We start from the raw sequence: 22,612 nt of genomic DNA on the forward strand, positions 1-22,612 counted from the left end.
TCCAACTTCCAAGTTTTGAGCCGTGCGAGGGAGAGGGGGAGAAGGCGCGCGAGCAGAGCGGGAGGGAGCGGGGGGGATTTATCGGCTGCGTTTGCAGGAGATGGTTTTTGTTGCAGTGGGCGTTTGCAGCGCGGTCCATTAGCGCTGCCCGCGGAGAGCGGAGGAGGCGGCGGAGGGAGCGCGAGGCCGCGGCGGCCGCGGGAGGCGCGCGGAGGCTGCGCGCTCCCTGCGCGCTGCCCCGGCGAGTTTCTCCTGCCATCGCGCCGGGGTTTTCCTCCCGGGCTCCGGGCTCCAACCTTGAACTCTTCCAGAGCGTGGTGACGGTGCCGTAGTAACACAGCAACAACTTCTTAAAAAAAAAAAGAAAAAAAAAGAAAAGAAAAAAGAAAAAAAAAAAAAGGCCAAACAACAACAACAAAAATCCCCCCGCCCACCCCCCTCGAGTCCTCCTCCCCCCAGCCACCCCCCCCCGTCATCTGCAAAACAACCAGCAGCAGCAGCAGCAGCAAAGCGAGACTCCCGCGCCGCCGACTACAAGAGGGTTAAAAGTGTAGATTGGATTTCACCCCGGGAAATCCAGCGCACGGAGTGAACTTGAATCTTTGGCTATTTAAGGAGGACCGGGGTTTGTTGTGAAGTTGTGGTGATCCAGGGCAGAGCCCCGTCCTGATTGATTTCATCTTCCTTGAGTCTCAGATGACTGTAAAATGAATAGATGAAATTATTCCTTTTTGAGGCTTTTCTTAGGGGCTCTCCGGACAGCGTGTTCTCAAAGCGAAGTCATGATGTATTCTCCAATCTGTCTCACTCAGGTATAGACCCGCTTTCTTTTATTTATTTGTCTGTCTATTGCTATAGATTTATTTTCTCATGATTTTTGGTTTTATGTGTGAGTTGTTAATGAGTCATTGCTGGTAGTTGTAACGGGTTAAGGCACAGTTGTAACTGCTTGTCAGAGCCAAACTCCTCTCGCAGAAGGCAACAGGAGAGAATAAGCTGTACCAGGCCATTGTTTTGGGGAGATTCATTCAAAGTGGCACCCGTGGACAAATACTGTTAATTGTTAGTGCATAAGGAGCCAAAGGTTAACAAAATGGAAACGAGCATAATTGCGCTAAAAGAAATAAGCAGGTTTGAGAAAGTATTGGCTTGACCGGACTTGGAGGGTCCGCCGTCTTTGCAGCTCGCCGGCTTATGCGGACCCCGCTAAAAGGGTTTTAAAAGGAAAAGTGGTATTTTTGAGCGCTATCTGCTGCGCAGTAATCTCGTGCAGAGCTCAGCTAATAACGCATCGTCTGTCGGCGCAGAGGGGGGCGCGGAACGTTTCCGCGCTCGGTTATGCAGAGACGCGGAACCCCTTTTTTTCTTTATCCACCCCCCCCCCCGTTTTTTTAGTAATAGTAACTATTATTATTATTATTTAAATCGCAGTGTGCAGCTCGGCGTGCATGGCCCAGAGCCGGAGCGCGGCCGCTCTGCGCAGCCCGCGGGAGGGCCGCGAGCCCGGGCGACCGCGCAGCGCTGCGCGGGGCGCAACGCGGGGCGCGCAGCCCTGCGGGGGCTGCCGGGGGGGTCCCCGCCTCGCCCCCCCGAGGCGGCTGCGGAGGCGCAGGGAAAAGGTCCCCTCCGCGCGCGGAGAGCGGCGCGGGGCGCTGCGCGGCTCGGGGGCGAGAGCGGCTGCTGCCGCGCGGGATATTTTTTTTGGGGGGAGCAGGTAGCGCCTTTTTTTTTTTTTTTTTTTGGTGGAAAGTCCGTCTTCGTAGGATGTGATGTAAAGTGCTTAGGCGACAGCCGCTCTCTTCCACGTTGGCGCGACAAACGACTAAAGAAGAGGAAAATTGTGCCAAAGTGCCGTCCGGTGCCGTGCGGTCATTAAGCGGCCAATGCCGCACGCACGGGTCTATAGTGAATAAATAAATAGGGTTTGAGCGGCTCGGCAGTGAGGCAGAGCGGTAATGCAGAAGGACCGAAGTGTTCATAAATTGTGAATGAAGATGAAAACAATGATAAGGCTTATTCAGTGATTGGATACAGTCCTGTAGCTTTTTGGCTGACACATTTTTTATTGTTTATATTTTGTTTGGCATCTAAGTGTGATTGACTTAGATATGGATATTTTCAGCAAGTAAACGTGAACTTCAGCGGAGCAAAGCTGGTAAAGCGTGATACTGAAGTGCTGCTTATTCTAAGGAAAAAAAAAGCAATATAATATGCAGGAAGCATTTTGTGTAGCAGATACAAACATATATTTACAGGTACATACTCAGAAATTACTGCTTGCGGTTGAATCCCCAACTGGTGAAAATTAGTTCTGAGTAGGCTGCGCATTCTGTGAAATTATGGACCTCCTTACACAAGAATATATACCTAAGGCTAAAATGTAAGAAAGTAGTTTTTACCTTGCAAGTTGGCAAGTTTTCACTTCCACCTCTGATACACTAGATTTTGCTGTTTCCCACTTTAATGACATTTTCCCTATGTGGTTGCTTTTTTGCACTTTCCCCCTCAAAGTTATAGTAGATGTCGTAATTGTTACATATCTATATTAAAGCACCATACTTAGGCATATGCCTATTACTGCACTTCTCAGCAGTAAGCACAAGAAAGCGGCTTCTTGCTTTCGTGTGTTAATAACTTCCATGTATCATGTGCTGTGTAGAAACAGCTCACATTAGTGATACATATGTGGAACACAATTGCTGCGGCTCAATCTTAATTTGCAAGTTTTCTCTCTCTAGGATTAATAAGACACTTTTAGTTGCTTTTCCTTTACCCAAATGAAAAAAAAAATGGAAATGAGAATTTGTATTTTTTCTTATTCATTTTTAATAAATGTGAAAGATTGATGAACCTAATTGGAAGTTGCTATTGATTTTAAAATAGAGTTCTCTCTATTGTTTTTCTGTCCGTAAGGCTCTTTTGAGGCACGTTGATAGTAGTAGTAGTATGTGTTCAGAACAAAATATTTTGATAAAAGTTCTAAACACAGCACACCTGTTTGGACCAAGCTCTCTGCTGAAGCTGCAGCTCTGTTTGCACGGAGGCTGGCTGCATCGTAGTACCTTTCAGGAACTAGTCTAACCTCTAGAATATGGGTTTAAGAGGAACTTCTTGTCTTAGCTGTAATATTATCCATCACCATTTCAGTAAAAGTTTTGTTAGGTGTAAAATATCTATAAAGAAGAATGAAGATTTGGCAAATGCAAGTTAATTTTTTTGGTCCTTTTCCTTGCCCATGTGCCCTGCTTTGGCTGTCTTGGAGTGAGTGCAATCTCCATTTATCTCTTTTGCTGAGGCATGATAAGGTGCAGTTACTGCATGCCTTTAAATGCTTGGTCTCGTGATATTTTTACCGTGGTTTATTTTTATAATTTGGTGGTCCCAGGGACTCGAAATATGTTGCAATTTTCTTCTCTCAGTCAAATACGTTGTTTCGCTGTGCAGAGAAATGCAGAGAAATGGAGTACATGAGGAGTACATGGAGTATATGAGATTCTCTAAGACTTATATTTTATATATTTATTTTATGGTCTCCAGTTCAAATTTGGATGATTTGTTAGAAAGTTTAGGAAAATGGAAGGAAGGAGAAGGGCATTGTGTTTTTCCCTTTATCTCTTCCAAAAAGAAAATGTGGCCTATCCGTCATCATTATAATGCAATTAGGCTATCGGCATTATTTAAATTTATTTGCAAGCTATATACGTTTTTCAAAGTAACTTGCATTTTAGTTTAAATTGCCAGTGCACGGTGGTTCACCTGGGCCATTTATTATTACATTTGAAAATCTTACTGCCATAAATTGCGTTATTGCAAGGGCAAGTATGGCACATGGGTAAGTAAGTGCCGCATAAAAATCATTTTTCAGTATTGCCTATATGAATATTAAGGAAAGAAAAATTAAATTTAGTAGATGGCTTTTTAGGAGCTTTAGTGGAGAGTGTGTGTGATTAATTGCAAATCTCCATTTAGGATGATTTTATGGGCACTTCTTCTTGTCAAGTAATGTTTCATTTGAAAGGAGTCCAGATGCACAATGAATCTCTCAAAGATATCTGATAATATTGCTTTAGAACAGGACGTTCTTTGCCGTGCTTCTCCTTCACACTCTTTCAGATATATTTATAGCTTTAGGAGTTAATGATATTATGAAAGAAAAGCCTAAACACAGTAAAAAAAAATCCCCCCATTCCTTTTAAAAGCAAAATATTCAACCACCTGGAGATCTGTATTTAAAAACTGATGTTTCACTCTATAGAATATTTATGCATAATATTAAAATACTATTGCCTATTGTTGTTAATAGTGTGCGCAGTCACTAAAGGTAAAGCCATTCCAAAATAGTTTGTCATATTCCTATTAAAAAGGAAAACTAGATCTGCAGTATTCTAATAGCGCATACTATTTCCGTAGTAATCTTATGGCTTTTGTAAGGTATATTTGCTGAAGTCTGTTTTGGGTGTGCGAAAAATCGGGACAGAAAATCTTCTTGGGGGCTATCAGCCCCTGCCTTTAGCCCTTCACTCTTAGAGTTTCCCAAATCTGCAGTAAATCTGTTTTATTCAGTCTAAAATGAAATGGAAAGATTAACACTATGCACTCTTTCTGTTTATGCTAAATTAAAATTTTATTAATTTTTTTTCAAAGTGCTTTGATTGAGATGAGTTCTGTAGGTGAGAAAATAAACTTTCTGTAGCAGTTATAAATGAGGGGAAAAAAGCATGGCATCGGAAGGCATATGAAGATAGGGAAGTCTTATCATGGGCTGTGGTTACTCAGAGCAGTATTGCCTTCCCACACAAAGAACAGATTGTGGTTTAACTCCTTCCACGGCCTAGTTTTATGTGCCAGTATAGCGCCAGAATTGTGCAAACCTCTGCTGAAAATACCGCTTGGTTTAATTGTTGCCACTACCGTGGCTCTTTGTTAAACATCATGCTATTATGTTCCAAAATCATCTCTTCCTTCCTTCCTTTTTTTTTTTTTTTTTTTTTTTTAATGTGAAGGTAACATGGCCATAGATAAACTGCTTCCAACTTTTCTGTTGTTTTCTGTTTGGTTTGAGGAGGAGTATGGAAGTTTTTAACATTCAGGAAATTTGGGAGTTTGTTCGAAATTTGAAGATTTAAATACTAAATTTTTGGCCTGAAGGCTAGTTAGCTTCCACAATGGCAGGCTGAACTCTGTGTAATTATGAGACCATTAGTTATACTTTCATCATTTTTACCTAATGGAGTTAATCAGCCTACTGATTAAATATAATTCATTCTGTGTCTAGCAGCGTAGCTAAAATATTAGTTTGTTAATTGTATTCTTGAACGCGGTCATATAAAACAGGCAGAGTCTTGGTTTGATTGCACTGTGTCACTCAGTACGATGAACAATCTGCATAGTATTTAAAACCAAACAGGCGCACACACCAAAAGAGAGATACCTCCCCTAAGGTCTCCCCTCCAAGCCAAAGTGCAGCAGTGTTTGATAAGCTGCTGATGCCATTTTAAACAGTGGATTTGTTCACAGGGAAGAGACATTGCGTTTTGGAAAGGCCTATTTAGATATTAACATGGTTGTGTAGGATGATACTTTAAGCAGACAAAATGAATTAATTTAATTGCTATAGGATGTACTTGTAGATGACAACTAAGCATTACCTCCTTAATGCAACACATACTGCTACTAGGCAGGAGATAAGAACTTGCAGGTGAAGCCAGATGACAGGAAAGGATATTTTAGAACTGTAAATAAATTGCACGGATTTCACAAAAGCGGTTTTTGACCAGTGGTGCACTCGTAATGTCACTCTGCCACAGCATGCAGAAACACAAAGAATGCAAAGTTTGTGCCAAGTTGCCATTTTTCATTGTACACCTCAGGTTGATTTTTAAGGGGTTTGGAATAATTGCCACGCTCATGTGATCAGTTAACAAATTAACTGACTCTATGGGGCTTCAAACCCCATAGCAGAGCCACTGTAAGAACGTTAGTGTAATTTTTGTTCCCACTTCATAAACTCCTATTTTGCAGAGTTTGGGGGTGGCGGGAGGGGAGCCTGACGAGCTAGAGGTGCAGAGGCTTCTGTGCAGGCTTTTTGTGCAACATGCTGTGTCTTTTGCCCTCTTCCCTTGCCGTGTACTGGTTTCTCTAGTTACCACCACTGGAATGGTGCTGTTTCAGTGCTGGAATGTTGGACGTTTGATAAGAAAATGGATCAAGTTTAATGGCGCATGCTCTTTGTGCCACCAGCAGGCTCTTGCTGAGAGCATGCTCCAAAAGCGGGAACTGTGTGGCATTGCACTGAGCATGTATATGCTTTGTGTTTCTGTACCACAGAGGAGAGAAATGAACTGTGGCATTCGCCTCAGCCTTCTCAACCATTCTGCTCAGATTTTTTAAAACCGTGTAGTGTCTTCTCTGTGCAATGGTACTTTTCTTGGTATTAGCTGTTTGCTCGGATGTTTAAATGTTAGGAATCAAACATCTTGATTTTTTTTTTTTTTTTAGGGAATGTAGTCTCCGCAGCATGGCGGGGTGAAGCGAGGGAAGGCATACAAAATAAAATCTTTAAATGCTCCTTTCAAAGAGTGAAATGTGGGGAAAATGAGATTCTCTGTGTACTTTTGTCCGTTGCTTGACAGCAATAGCAATTGCATATGAGATATTAGTGCAGAAATTTGCGTAAATTTTTAAGCAAATTTTTAGTCTTTATTCTGTTCATCTTGGATTTTGCTCTTAGATTTTCAGAGATGTGTTGTGATGCTGCCTTGAGTGAGAATATACTAACTTTGAGTTTTCCTCTTCTTTTTTTTTTCTCCCTCCTCCACTTCTTTCCACAGGATGAATTTCACCCATTCATTGAGGCACTTCTTCCACATGTCCGTGCAATTGCTTATACGTGGTTCAACCTCCAGGCTCGAAAACGCAAGTACTTCAAAAAGCACGAGAAGCGGATGTCGAAGGATGAGGAGAGAGCTGTCAAGGATGAGCTGCTCAGTGAGAAGCCCGAAATCAAGCAAAAGTGGGCATCCCGGCTCCTCGCCAAGCTGCGCAAAGATATTCGCCAAGAGTTCCGGGAGGATTTTGTGCTCACGGTGACTGGGAAGAAGCACCCATGCTGTGTGTTGTCCAATCCTGACCAGAAGGGTAAGATTAGGAGAATCGACTGCCTGCGGCAGGCTGACAAAGTCTGGCGTCTGGATCTAGTCATGGTGATCCTCTTCAAAGGCATCCCCTTGGAAAGTACGGATGGAGAGCGACTCATGAAATCCCCACATTGCACAAATCCAGCACTTTGCGTCCAGCCGCATCACATAACCGTATCCGTCAAGGAGCTTGATTTGTTTTTGGCATACTACGTGCAGGAGCAAGGTAGGAAGCAGACTGTCATGTTTTCTGTGTTAGTGTGTCAGGCTTTGATCCCAAGCTGCCCTGTTTTCCCTAAGGGCTGACTTCCAGCGAAACATTACTCCGTGGTCGAGAGACATAATAAATATGGGTACATATACCTATGTAAATCAGCATATATATGTATATGCAGATGCACACGCTTTTGCAGACCTGTGCAAATGACATGTATGTTTGACATACGTGCTAAGTTCTCTTTCAAGACAGGGTAGGACATACCAAAGAAGCACCTTAATTCCTCTGAGTTTTCACTTTTTGTCAAAAAGTGGTGGTATGTTGTGTATTTTTTCCAATTACAACCTCATAAAACGTTCTTTTTTTAGTCTCCTTCTTCCCCAGGACTGTTAGCAACAGAAGCAGGGTATGTGCAATTGCACAAAAGCATAGATGATTAAAATATTTACTCCCACCTTTTTAGTTACTAATAATCATCAGTTTGTCCTTAAACTGATATATCTGCAACTACTTTGAAGATTTTCTCACCATTAGGAAATAGAACTTGACATAACTTTATTGAAGACATCCTGGTTTGTAAACGCTGTGTGCATTCAGAATTACAGCGCACAATACTTACATTTTTATTCATACTTTGCCTCACTAGCTCATGTTACTTGCCTGAACTTTACAGCAAAGACCCACATTGCCATATTTCCAGAGAATTTTCCATTTAAATTTTATTTTCATAATCACACTGGTATACAGGTTTTATTTGGCCAATAGCTACAATTTGGGAAGTTGCAGATTAACTAAGGAAGAGCTACTTCAACTTAGTTTTGCCAAATTAAAAGAAAACCAGCTGATAATATTTATTTATCAGGGAAAAAGCTGCTAGCTGTATTGGGTATTCCGATAGCAATATTCATATGCTGCTCCTATAAGTCAGAAGTGGATGTCAGCAGACAAAAGTTTTCTCATATTCTGTGTTTTGTGTAAAGCATTTTCTCTGTGAAGGTCATTTTGGTTTATCTGGATGATTGTATCATCCTGCATAAGTTTTGATTTTGGTGACTGATCAGCAGTAAAAGAGCGATTTGCTTTTTAGCCGCAAATCTAAGCTAGGGAAAGTTTGAACGGCCGCAGATGGTGGGCCGTTTCACGACTTGGCCTGGTTGTAGGCAGAAATGGCCTGCAGAAGGGCAGATGGCAGGCTGCTATCTGATGCTCAATATGTAACGATGGGATTTGAATCACAACTAAACCAAAAAGGTTTTATTAATAATAAAAAAAGTAAAATTGCACATACCTTTGTTTGGTTATAGGTTTTTGCTATCATCTGTGAGTATTCATTCTTTATGAGAAAAGAATGATACACAACACAAACTTTTTTACTTTTAATGAATTTATTTTTTAGAATTTAATTGTCCAATTGGTGCTTTGTGTTTACACGAACATATAAATTTAGTCCAACCTTTTAGATTATTTGTTGTAAAAAAATATGGTTCATTGTCTTTCTTCCTTGCTTATATTTACTACATTTTCTTTTTTTTCCACAGCAGTAGACAATGTATACAACACTTAAATGTTTTTCAGTGACTTTAAGTGGCTGCAAAGTGTGGTAAATTTGATCCCCAATAACACAGAAAGAAAGCATGCTGTGACAGCATCAAACAAAATATCTTAACTATATGTGATTTGTACCTTTCAGTTGCTTTTGTGTGGGGAAAGTCAAATGGTATTTTGAATACATGCATTTTGAGACAGAGCTCGCAGATTAATTCTGGCGCATTTACCTCTCCATGATAGTCAAAACTACAAAGGGAGGCAAAATAGATCAAGCAGCTCTTGAGCCAAAGAAACTGGGGCCAGCGTACCCGTATACAGCGTGGATTTTTAAGCTTTGCGTAGGAAATAGGGAAAAATTTGCAGAGCAATTGCTGATTTTATTAATTCAAAGGGACTGAGGATAGGGGTGTGTTCAAAACATTTATCTGAATAGGAATGAGTGAGATAAGCGCGCCGTAATGTTGTTGCTTCCGAAGTAATAAGGAGCTATAAGGAGGGAAATGCTGGCAGATGAAGCTGGCTGATTTCTTTGTATCAAGTCACTCCTAGTAGACCCTTTTGTTTATTGTAAACTGCGTGTATTTTGTGTCTCTCTCGCTGCTCTGCAGTAAATCTTCTGCTAACATCTGGTGGCTCTCTACTTGAAGAAGTCATATTAAGTTATCTTCATTTTTTTTCCCTTTTGCCAAACTTTGATTCCCTACCCTCATTGAAAGCAGGCTAATTGTGGCGCTTCGTAGTGCGCTTTATAAAGAATACCAGGCTTTGGAAAAGATAAGTGTGAAGTCAATCAAAATGCTGCATCTTACTCAGTCTGCTTTCCTTTTAAGTAAGTTCCCTTTTAGAATATAAAAATCCCAGTAGTGGTGTCAAATTAAACTAAGTAGAGAAACAGAAACAATTCAGTCCCTGAAAGAAATATGAAGGAATGAGCAAATAAGATTAATAAAGGGGTAAAGTAGTGTGTTTTTTGTTGCTAAAAAAAAGAGAGGAGAAAAAAGAGGAGGAAGGATAGTTTGAGTGCCAGTGATGGTTGCCAGTGGCACCAGGATTGGCATCAGACCCTCTTTGTTTAGCCTAGGATGCCTGTGATTTGTTGGTTGGCATCCGCATTGCAGTGCAGAGTAATGTTACAATATATTGACAATTTCCAGATCCAGATCCAGTGTCAATAATCCTTCCAGTTCCTTACTAAAAGAGCTTCTACTTCCATGTCTCTCCTGAAGGAAGAAATAAGGACCAATGTATCGGGCTTTGTCTTTGAGCAGCTAGATGGGGTTCTCCTTTATGCTCCTCTCCCTCAGCCTCTTTTCCCCTCTTCTCTCACCTTCTTGTGTTTCCGCATCTTAAAAAATAAAAAAAATAAAAAAAAAATAAGAAAAATAAAAAGACGCTTAGGTGTAGGTTGAAATGCAGTTCCCTTGACTGAAATGGAGAAAGAAAGTGGGGACCGTGCCCTGCAATCAGTGTTTCCTATCAACATCAACCTTACTGAAAAAGCATTCCTTTGGGGCCCTGTTTTTTCGGTGCATCGTACTCCACCACACCCGTAAATAAAATATACATACATATATATATATACTTTTTTTTTTTTTTCAAAAAAATTCCAGACAACAAGGTCGTTGCCTCTGTTGACAAAGCCCGTGTTTTTTGTCAGGCACTGGGGCAGGCTCGGCGCGAAAGGCACCCCAAGCCCCTGTGAAATCCTTGGGTGGCATCTGCGTCTGCCCGCGCGGGGCTCACGCTGCCGCCGCGGCCCCGGGAGGCGCCATTTTGTTCGTCAAGTGCCAGGAGAGCAGAAAAAAAGCCCGTCAGACAATGCGCGCGGTGCCAATAACGGTTGCCAGTGGCACCGAGGTTGGCATCAGACCCTCTTTGTCTCGTTGCTGAATGCCTTTGATTCGTTGGTTGGCATCCGCATTGCAGTGGGCACATTGGAAAGTTTTCTGACAATCGCTGAATGAAAAGCCGCAGTACTTGTTTGCTGCAACAGAGCCCAGATAATATAAATCCCTTCTCCTTTTGGGTGTTTTGCTTAGCCGTACAATGGCCGGTGGGGGGAAAAAATATAAAATAATAGCAAAAAGTAAATTGCACGGCTGCTTTTCTGAAGTGTGTCTGCAGCAATGTGTCTGCCTCCTCTGCAAGATCTCTTATACACCCCTATTTTCTCTGCAGCTTTTCTTTTCTGCAGTATGCATAAAACACAAACTCGCTGCTAGGTATTTCAGCATGCGCTGAATGAAGCATGGGAGACCCCAAGAAACATTCTGGGAGCCTGCAGGGCTGGAGCAGTGGTGAATGTGCTCCACATTGCAAACGTTTTAATGCGTGCGCCGCTCAGAGAGTGTTTCCCAGATCCGCTGTGTTTCTGTTTACTGTCTCCTTTGTCCTTGTCCAAGTGTGATATAACTGGGGGGAGCCTGCACTTTGATAGCATTTGAAGTCGAGGGGATGATCTTCTAAGCTATCCAAGAAAGACAGCGAAAAATAGACATGAATCTCCCTAGTCTGATGCACTTTCGACAACTTTTGATTTTTTTTTTTTTTTTAAGTTCCTGAAACACCAAGATGCTATTACAGTTCCAGCTGCAGGATTTCTCCTGCCAGGAAATCAGGAGAAGCCTAAGTCATTTCTGCTGGAAGTTTGCTAGATAGTTAGCATTAATATTGCTTTCCGGTTAACCACTATTATCTTGTTAATTAATAAGAAGGATTAGCAGCCCTACCCAAAGGGCTGCGCAGAAGGAAGTCTGGCCTACGTGAGTCCCTGAATTGCCAGACTGTGTCCTGCCCATTAGGGCAGAGAGAGGAAAAAAATGAAAAAAAAAAGACAAAAAGCAAAAGTAAAGACCATTAAAAGAATAAAAAAATACAGGAAAAAAGAAAGAAGAAATGAGAACAAGCGAGGGGGCGAGTGGAGAGGGCAGGCGGGTGCAGCGAGGCCGGGCAGAGCGGGCTGGGCGCAGATGCGCCTGTGCGTGCGGTGCCTGGGGGATCCTGCAGATTCGGGGGGTATCCCGCAGACACAGGGGGATCCTGCAGATCCCGCAGACGCAGGGGGACCCGGCCGATCCCCCGGGCTGCAGCCAGCTCCCGCCGCGCTGTGTGCGCAGAGCCCCGCGTGCTGGGGCAGCCTCCGCGGCGCGGGAGCCGCCTGCGCCGCGCTGGGGAGCCGCAAGAAGGGCCCATCCTGCGCCGCAGGCACCGCTGCTTCCCCCTCGGGAAGGTTCCCCAGCAAGGAGTGCATCAGCAAAACAGAGAAAGCCCCGTCTTCTTCTTGCAAAGAATTGTAATTATTTTTCCGATGTGACATATCTGAATTGCAAGACGGAGACAGAAGAATATTGGAGTATCAGTGACTTGGCGTTCTTATTCAACTTCTCTTTCTTTGAGAGAGTTCTGAGGATATATTTTTGTAGGGAGCTCAAATTTCCAGATAGGTTTGTGTGGTCGCTCTTAAATGATGCTTTACGTTATGTTTGGTAAACGTCTTAGGAAACTGGTGTTACGGGAATATCAAAATGATACTTTTTATTTTAAAATTATATATGAAACTCTTACGCTTAGCTCACTGGAAATGCAAGAAATTCCATGTAAAATCACACCCCAAATAGTTCCTGAATAGCCTCCTTTCTGTATGGTTCACATAATATTCATTTGTTAAAGTGTCAGACCAGCACTTTTGGATTTGGGACAAGGTCTTGCATTTCTTGTGTGCACTGATGCTTCCAATGTGCAATTAATAAAAGCACTAGGTCTGGATAGATCAATCAATCTGCTGAACTGCTAATTGTTCCCGGTTCCATTAGCTTTAACGATCTGCCTCCTTCTGAATGCTTTATATGGGAACATACCACCGAGCATTTTACCTGTTTCACAACAGGGTATGTCAAGGCACAAGGTGATTTGCTGGAGTTTACGCAGCATGTCGGTAGTTATGCTAGGAACAGCAGGAGCTTATTCCTCTCTGCACCCTTAGGTGCTTAGATGCGCTATAAGCTTTGCACTCCCACCCTGCAATGACACGCGGATTGTTTTAAAACAAATCTCAATTCTGTATCAAAGAGCCAGGGCAGGAGCAGATGTATGAGTTTAATGCTTTATCCCTTCTCATTTGAGAAAAGCTTTTTGTAGTATAGTAATCTGTCAGAGAATAATAAACTTTTATAAAGCTTTGGCATACTTTGAGCAACTCAATTCAGTCAGGGGTGCAGAAAATACAATTTAGAAAACTTCTTTTTTTTTTTTTAATCTACAAACAAACAAACAAACAAAAAACCCACCCTAATGGTTTCTTTTATAATACTCTAATGTAAAATATAGGATGATTACTTTTTTGAGTGCATCAGCTGGGCTCAAAATCTCAGGAAGAAATGCATTTATCATTAAAAGACGGGTTAATTTGACTTATACATGGGCATAATAATGTTTTTTTTTTCTGAGTGATTGTTGCAAAGATTTTTCACATGGATATGCAAGAATTCTAGCATTTAGAAAGATTGTCCATCATTTTTCATTTCTCAGATTGTATATGTGTGAACTGAGGTTATAATAGTAGAACTGGAAAATACAAAATGGACATTTTCCTTTTAGTTTCTGTCAGAGGAGGACTATGGATGTTATGACAGGTGAGAAAAAAAGAAGTTTGTATATTTAATTTTAACATTCCAGGCATGAATGAAATATATATATTTTGAGAACGGTCGTTTTTGCTCAATCTGTTCTGGTTTCTTCTACCACTAGGGTGGTCATTTTCACATGACTGAATAACATTAATTATGTTTAATATAAAGGAAACTTGCAGCTAAGTAAATTCAGTGCAAGCAGTTGAAAATTAAAAAATCAGTGTTAATTTATGAGTCACAGTTAGATCAATAGCAAAAAGCTATAAAATAACAAAGAACAGAAAACAAAAAGGAAGATTCTTGCTTCATAGTGATTGCAAACAGAAGAACACTATTGGGAACAAAAAGGCATCTTGAAACCCATAAACAAGGCCACTGATTCCTCAAATAAATAATTCAAACAACAGATTGAGCTTAATATTTTAAATTTCTTTATTTTTATATATACTGAATCCGTTAGAACTTTGGACACTCCATCGAAATGATTAAACACCTATACCACGGCAGGTCAGATTTTAGAACTTAGTCCCCGCAGCTTGCTGCGGAGCCCACCTCTTTTCCAGCCTTTGTTCCTTCTCTCCTCCTTCTCTCCTGCACCTTCCTCCCCCGTGTTGCCAGCAGGTGAGTTCTTCAGAGACCCATTGTGGCTCCCAGGAGAGGGGCCGCGCACCGTAGACCCAAGCAGAGCTGCGCAAGAGACTTCCTAGAAAAGCGTGTCCCAATCTCAGCAGCAAGGTGGTGTCTTGCTTTGCTGTAACCACCAGGGTTGGGTGATCTCAACATCAGCTTAAACGGTTGCCTTAAATGCATAGGCTTGTTACATCATTTTAGGATGGACAAGAAATCTCTTATCTATCTGGAGACACTTGTGAGATGCTAAGTGAATATGAAAAGGGAAGAAGGTCCAAATGATTAGCCAGTGTTTTTTTTTTTGACAGCAAGAAGGTGTCATTCTTTATAGGGAGGTTTCATGGTTTTAGTCTCTCTTTCTCTCTTTTTATTTTACTTTATTATCATTTTTTTATGCTCAGAACTTCTAAAAATAGTTGCTAATAAACTGTTTCACAGACCTGAGCTTAGATTAGAAGGTGAGTTTTAAGAGACTCAGAAACTAGTGAAGGAGAAGTAAAACTTAAATTATTAGCTTTGGCCAAGAAAAAATAGAACTGATTTGGGTGTGTATATTGTGCGGTAGGGAGATACTGAGTAAACAGTCTTCTAGTATAGCTGTTAACATTTCTTTTTTCCTCATCTTTTTTTTGTATTATAAAAAGATAAGTTTTTGCTTGAAATCTTTATTCTATTTGCATTTCTTCAATAATTTCTTACTAACATTACTGTTGTTGTATGCCTTGTGTTTTAGCTTTTTCATGGTCAGTGGGAGAAAATGCATTTCAAATTTCACTTTTGTGGGTGAGGGCTGATAGTCTAAAATGTGTTTACCAGTGATAGTATTTGGGGACATTTTTAGCCAGCCGGCTTGAACACTAGAGCTTTCACCTGTGTGCTTCCTGTCTCCTTCATATTACATCCCTCTCACCATCCTATCAAAAATAGGGACCTAAAATTAAGGAGGCAACTGAATCCTTTCAATGTTCGGTCTTCCTAACTGTCTAAGGTAGGACAGTTACTGAGGCCTTTTAAGCTTTTAAGCTTTTTTTTTTTTTTCTTATTTTTTTTTTTAAGTAAAGATGGATTATTGTGGTACAACGCAGGGCAATGAATAGTGCAAAAGCTTAGCTGAAAACTGTTTAGCATTTAAGACTTCTTCTCCAAAAGTCTTGTACCTCTTAACAGCAACTACGTGTCTCCAAAGAAGAAGAAACTTTCTTCCTTAAAGAATGAACAGGAAAATCAAACATAAGACTGACGAGTTAGTCAGCTCTGTTCGAGAAACTCAATCTGTCTATTGGAAAATTAAGGAAAAAAGTTTTCTAATTTATGTTTAACTTGAATGTTTTTTGCATATAATTCCATATTGTTTGCAGTTACTTGCCAGTGATAAATTTTGAATATTTAGTTCTTGGACATATTGATTATATATTTGCCCTCTCAATCTTTAATCTTTTATTATTAGCCTGAATTTCTATACATATTTTTGTAAGGCATGAACTTACACAAGTGAAAGATGAATATCATTTTTCTTATACTATTTTTCTTAAATATTTTTTCTCAAATTTTTATTCTTGAGTTAGAAGTCTTGGTGCATTCTGCAGAAAACACTCACTGAGTTAATCCTCATAGAATTAGCTATTGGTGCATATTTCTTTAAAATAAAGAAATGCACACGTATTTGCATCTAGTAATTACAGACTCCATCGCTATAGAAATTAAACCTAATTAAAATATTTGTAGGCTACATTTCTGTGTGTGGATTATATTGGACCAAAACACCAATCCACTTCCAGCCTGGGTTTTGATGAAACAAGTAACAAAAAATGCTGCATTTGCCCGGAAGATTTCTAGGGGAAGTGCCTCGCATCTGATGGATAGCAGGCGCATTTGTTGTAGCAGCAGCAGCAGCAGCAGTTTCCTTTGCATGATTAATGCCATTGAAAGTCCTGACACCTGAATTGAAAGGATGACTATACCCATGTGTCTCTGATTTAAAACTGTGAAAGCATCTCCTAGTCAGGACAGCTTGTATGTTGTTATTCAGGCATCTGCAGTTTCTGGATGGATTACCTTAGATTTGTTATGCCGCGTTAAAAGCTGTCTTTTACGAGGCTGGCCTCAGCTCCCAGCCTCCGTGTCACGAGCCCTGTGATGGGGTGCAACACATCCTGTCAGGTTTAATTGACCAGAGCTGATCTGCTAAAACAATTCATTTGCAGCGTGACTTACGCGCGGGCCAAGTTCGCTACCTGCCTCTCCTGACCTTGGCTCTCCTGGGTCACGGGATGGCCGGGGGCTGCTTGCCTTCGCCGTGGAGCTGCTGCCACTGCCTCCGCCGGCGCTGTGTGCTCGGAGCAACCGGGTGTTCCCGGCCCCGTGTCAACCCCACAGGGTTTCCCAGCCTCTCCCCGCTGCTGCTGCTGCCGCCTTCCCTTTATACGGTCTGGCCGTGGCATCACCACCTTTGTCTGCATCCAAAAGCCACGCTGGTGAGGACACAACGATGTCACCAGAGACATGGCAGCAGGGCAATGTCCTTCTCTTCACAGGGGAGTCCTGCTCTTGCAAGGTGTATAGTTTTGTAACTTTTCTTCTTCTTCCTCTTCTTCATTTCTTCCTCATTTCTTGTTCTTTCTCTTCTTCTGTCCTTTCCTTTTTTCCTCCTCTTCCCCCTTCTTCTTCTTCTCCTTCTTCTTCTTCTTCTACTTTTCTTATCCTGTTCTTGTTCTTCTTTTCTTTTTCTTTTCCTCTTCTTCTTTCCTCAACTCTTCCTCAGTGGTACAGTCTCATTTTACTCTGTGAGTGTTGAGTGGGGCACATTAGAAAGAATGTTCGGTTTTGACAATATTTAATGATACAAATATCATGGTTATACATGTTCCTGCAGCTTTTAGGAAGAAAAGTGCTATCAGAGTAAGTAACTATGAGGGGAGAAAGAGCAATCTTTTATATTTTTTGTGAAACTTTTTTTCTCATAGAAGCTACTTGTACTTAAAAAAATGGTTCTTGATGTGAAAGGGAGCCAGCCTCGTGTGCTGACCAACTGTCTACCATGAGTGCTCCTTATTCTAATGCCCAGTCCTCAATTTCCTTGATACAAGTGTGGTGCTTTTCATAGTAATAACCTATAATTTGACTGATAGAATCATTTACTCTTTTGAATTTGGTATTGTGTCTATTCAGTGGCTGCAGTGTGCAGCAGTGTTAGGAAATTTGCCTTGTTCCTATGTCCAGTGAGGGTTTGAGGTTTTTTTTTTTTAAGCTGAGAGCATGATATGGCCATGTGTATTTAAGAAAGCTCACATGGTAATACCCGCTTTCTCTTAAAATTGTAGTAAATTTGTAATCCAGTGGTCTTTAGATAATTGGTATGCTCTTAAGCCTAAAAGCTGGGCTCATGCAAGTAGGTTTATTCTAATTAACTTCATTTAAAATATATTTTCTTTTGCAGCACTGTGCCTGACTTTTGCATCATATAATCATGCTTATTTCACCAGTCCTGTTGGTCTATTGATTGATTTTGGGGGGAAACAAAACAAAACAAAATGAATTATGTGTGTATGTATGCTTGTGTTGCATGCACTCACAGATGACTGCACATTCTCTTTTAGTGTGCCACTTTGCAATCTAGACTTGATTTTTAATTGCTGTTCCATGGTTCCTTGGAAGGAAGAGGGTGGGAATGCTGACGCAAGAGCCTGAACAGTATCACTGCAATGACAGTGTGAAGTATGACTCAGTGTTCAAATGCTAGGTCAGAGGCTTCAGATTCCTTGTCCTGGTCTCCATTGTGCTGTGGGTCCCTGGGTGACCTCCCACAGGTTGATCAGTCTGTAACCGCCATGTGCTGTGGTCGAGAGTTGCAACATCCTCAGGTACGTATCCACTGAAAAGCTGTAACCTAGCCTGCATTCCACCACCAGCACAACCCGTGCCCATGCCCAGCCCCAGAATGGGCTCTGTGTTGCTAAGAAATATCTCACCCCGGGTTTTCTCATGCCTAGGCAGAAGAGACTTGCCCAAGCACGGCTGGTCGGCACAAAGCATTCCTCCGCCACGAGTCCTGTGGTGCCGGGAGCTCTTTGAGGTGGGAGACGTCCTCCTAGCCACGTGGGCTCCATGGGCCAGGACCAGGGTATGCACTTTGGCGTGCTCAGGCAGCTGTGTTGCCCGGTGGTACCGTTAGCAGCCCGCGCGTGTGGCCTCGGCTGCGCAGACATGGTGGAAAAAGCAGTGCTTTGGACCCCTAGATGAAGGAACTGATCATCTTGTGCAGTCACAGACACACGCTCGTAGCTGCAAGGTCTGCTGTGCGTGGTGGGGTGGCATTTGGGATCGCTGTGGTGCGGTTTTCACCCCTCTGCCCCAATGCCCACATATTTTTGGTCTGATGACACCAGAGCACATCTGCATGGATACAGGGTGGATGATCAGGAGTCTAATCTGATCTGAAGTGCGAGGTGTAACTAAGCTAATAAAAGAGTGTCTAGAAGACAGTGGTCATACTAATATCGCACTGATAACCTAGGCAGGTCACAATTGCAAGGAAGATGAGAGGGTTTTTTTTTTTTTTTTCCCTAATAGTTTATTCCAGGGCCTTGTTTTGGAGGGCTGAGTTTGCCTGAAGGCCGCATTGATTGTAGTGAAATGACCAAAGTCCTTAATTACAACTAGTGCATTTTGGGGTTCATTGGTGCCATCTGCTTTCCCTCCTTAAGTCACTGCCTTCCTCTTTCCTTCCCTTGTGATGGTATGTTAGTGGTAGTGTGTTGTCACCTAAAAAGTTCCCGTGTCTGCTTCTAATAGTGGGAAGTGACATTACTTTATAAAACATGGAAGAAGTCTGCGCAGCCTTCCTCAGGTGTTACTGAATCAATGTGGTTTGCAGTTAACAGAGGGTTAACATTAAAAGTTATTCTATTGTTTGTCTTCTAGTTAAAGAATAACTAGCTTGAGCAGAAAGGAGAATTGGAAAATTGATTGAACTGTCTAGATTCAGACACATAATTTAAACTGTATCATGTTTTGGTTTTACCATACACACATTCATAGGTGAGTTCACTGTCTGCAGTTTAGCCATCTCTAAAGGCTTATGTTAGCTTATGTTATATAGAAGTCATGGAGTACTTTAATTAAACTCGAGAGGTTATTTTTTCTTAAAAATCTAAGTGTAATTAGTTAACTTGCTTAATTGTTGGTGGTATTGCTTTTTTTTTTCCTTTTTTTTTTTTAAAGGAAGTGAATATTGTACTGTTATACTGAGCATAAAGCATTTTTTTCTGTACTTTGACTAAAGCAAGAAATACCATTATATTTAAAAATTTATGTCTAATCTTGCAATGTCCTGTAGAAAAGCAGTCATGTGCAGGGAGTGGTCTCTGGCATCTTGCATTCTTTTCACTATATTACTGCTACAACCTGAATATTCTGGGACATGAATTGTAGTTGTCATGCAATGATTTCTGTTCTATTTAGAGATTCCAAATGAAGGAAAAGCTGCTTATAGTAAAATGAGGATCACTGGTCTTTCAGTAATTAAATAGACTTGTTATACTTGATTAATCCTTTTTGGAACATTTGAAATGACTTCTTAGCACTCACAAACACAGCATTAGGGCCAGCAATTAATCTGTTGTTTGTCCTTCAACAAGCATGTGCATTGAAAACCCTATTTCAGATTTAGGACCAGGATCATTGCAGGGTCAGATAATGATATTGAATTGTTCAATACTGGGAACCAAAACATAGAACAGAATGAAAACAATTGTTAGAAAGACTTAGAAAACCACTCACTTCATCCACTTGAAGGAGTAATGGTGTAACGTTGTTTAAGTGTGTCCAGTTTTGGACACAGTTGTATATATCAGGAAAAAAAAAAAAAAAAAGCACGAATCTGAATTGGCTGGGGACAGTCAGAAGCTTTAGTCCTCTCTCGGCCTATCTGTGAACCTTGTAGGCTGGAAAAGAAATAAAGGCCTTACATTTCATTCAGAAATACTATGTTCAGAAAAACCAAAACCAAACCAAACCAAACCTCCACCACCAAAAACCCAAGGAAATGAAAAAAAATCTAATGATGAGTGCAGAATATACCATCAGAGGAGAATGTTTATCAGTGGAAGGCTTCAAGAACAGGTTTAGCATGCATTTACCAAAATGGCATGGTTAGACTTGATCAAAATGTCTAGCAGACAGGTGGTTCAGGTGACCTCTTGATGTCCTTTATAACCTCGTGGTCCTGTAGTCAAATTTTCTCCCTTTTGGAGATTTCGCATATAAAATAATGAACAAATAAAATCCGCCCAACTTCCTCTCAGAGCTTTGCATTTTTGTAATTGCTTTCTTGGATATTGCTCTTCCTAGTCTTCTTTGAGCAAAGGAGCGTACTAATTCTCTTGGGCCTGTGTCTGAATACCTAAGCTGTTCTTTTGCATTGTTCAGCAGTAATTAACTAGAAGTGCAGTGCAGTGCTTTTGAGCCTAGGCTGCATCCATGGAAGAGTCTTATGTTCCTGCAGCATATAGTCTTAGAACACATTATCCTATTGCAGTGAGATAAAAGTGTTTTTAAATATAGTCCAGCAAGGTTTGACTTTGTCAAAATTTAAGTCATATTAATGGTATCCTGGGCTTGCTGAAATGTATCACAGTATGATGAACATTAACAAGAATTTTCTTCCATCCGGTGAGGAACCTACAGAGAGTGCTATACATGGACTTTTTGTTAAATTCCATATTAAGATATAATGAGCTATACATAGACTTTTTCCATATTCCATATTGAGATATAATGAGATGTTCTGTCTTTCACATGCCCATGACTCTTCTTTTGCCATTGATAGGCACCCTGTGCCTGGAGCCAACTGATAGAGTTGAGAAGGAACACTATTAGATCATGCAGTTGAGACCACTGAATAAAAATGGTTATGTACTGTATTTTGGAAAGCAGTGATTACTGGCAGTTTTATTATAGCAAATATATGTATGAAGCCCCAGATTTCATTGCAATGCACTGAAAACAGATGTCGAAACAGAAAACACAGAACAGAATTTAGTGGTTAATCTGCATATTGCATATAAGTTGCAAAAAAAGAGGCTGTAGAATTTTGTAATTTGTTCCTGCTAAAGTGTATCTACATGCCACAGTAGAGTGATACTTAGAGGTGCCAATGTGAGGTCTGAGCAAGCCCACTTGGGTCCTAGGACCTGCAGAGCTGCACTGATTTTGTTTAATGTAACCTGCTTCTGTGGGCCCTCTACAGAGTGATATGGACCTAATCTAGAAGAATATGCACTCTGGAATAACCACATCAGGCTCATCAGAACTTCCCTCCATTTTATACGTGACTCAGAAAGCTAATAAAAAATAACAATGTATGTATAGCAATCTATGTTTGTTGCTTTTTGATCCATAGTTTCCATAGGTTTGGGCAGAACAGGTTTGGCACATGTGCTTGTCATTACACATTTTACTGGCATGTATGCCTTCATTTGGTTCCCAAGTCTGGTGCCTATGTATCATGGTTAACGCTTGACCTATTCCAAAGTTATACCAGCATACTTCTTGCCAGCACTCACGCAACCCGCAGAGTAACTAGTTCTGGCATTTCCCAGTTTCCTGGAATAAGTGCCTCCGCAGAGGCGCTTACCACTCAGCAGCTTTTTTGGTGTCTGTCACGTGTTGCCTGGTTGGTGGCCACGAAGTGTTGGTGTTTTCCTGCCAGTGTTAGGCATGGAAAGATAGTGAGCTTGGCTGCCATCTCCATTACCAGTGACACTTTCCCTTACCTGGAAGGCCACACTCTAGACATTTCAGTGTAGCTGTAGTCATCCAAAGCAATTCCCATTCAAAGCAATAGGATTTGCTTCCAGCTCCAGATTTTGAAGTTGGGAAAGGATTATATGCATACCCAATGTTGTGTTCTGTTTTGGAAAAGAAAAAAAAAAAACAGAATCTTAAAAATATCTTATTTCCTTTCCCCAGTTTCCCAGCAGTGGACAGTAAAGAAGATATTTTCTACCCTGCATGCATACATGGGTATCTGGTCCAACCTTCTAAGTCCTATTAGACTTAATAACCCATTAAGGGTTATTTTACAGAACTGAAAAGATCTCATTCTGAGCTCACAGTGGAGGGACTGTCTCCAGGTTAGAATAAAATTTGTAAAAGCGATTTGGTTGGTTTGGGAACTACTCCGGTGCATTGGTTTCCTAAGCAGCAAAACTAGAACACATATGACTGAAGCACTGCAGAGTCTCTGGACTGTAGACCTAATCCTGCAAATCCCTATTTATACAAATCCGACTGATTTCAAAGGGTCTTCACATGAGAAAGCAGGCTTTACAGGATCAGGCCATACTTCCACGAGACCAGCATCTGTTCCACTGACTGCGATAATCTTGTGATTGCTAAAGAAAACTTGGAAGAAACATTTTATTTGGCCTAGAAGAAAACAGCAAAAAAGTAAC

General features: G+C 41.2%; 1 protein-coding gene across 4 annotated transcripts in view; it reads left to right on the forward strand.

The window, feature by feature from the left end:
* Positions 1 to 513: 513 nt before the first annotated feature.
* The window catches only part of NFIB (nuclear factor I B), a 165,395-nt gene continuing 143,296 nt past the window's right edge, over positions 514 to 22,612 (forward strand). For all 4 annotated transcript variants that reach the window (XM_010219228.2, XM_088535251.1, XM_088535250.1 and 1 more), the window contains exons 1-2: positions 514 to 812; positions 6,831 to 7,362. In XM_010219228.2, coding sequence (XP_010217530.2) covers positions 783 to 812; positions 6,831 to 7,362 — 562 coding nt within the window. In that variant the 5' untranslated portion in view covers positions 514 to 782. The remainder of the gene's footprint in view (positions 813 to 6,830; positions 7,363 to 22,612) is intronic.

The sequence above is a fragment of the Tinamus guttatus genome, unplaced genomic scaffold (genome assembly GCF_059628265.1).
Source record: "Tinamus guttatus ecotype Peru unplaced genomic scaffold, ASM5962826v1 Tinamus_guttatus_pri_ptg000622l, whole genome shotgun sequence".
Lineage (NCBI taxonomy): Eukaryota > Metazoa > Chordata > Aves > Tinamiformes > Tinamidae > Tinamus > Tinamus guttatus.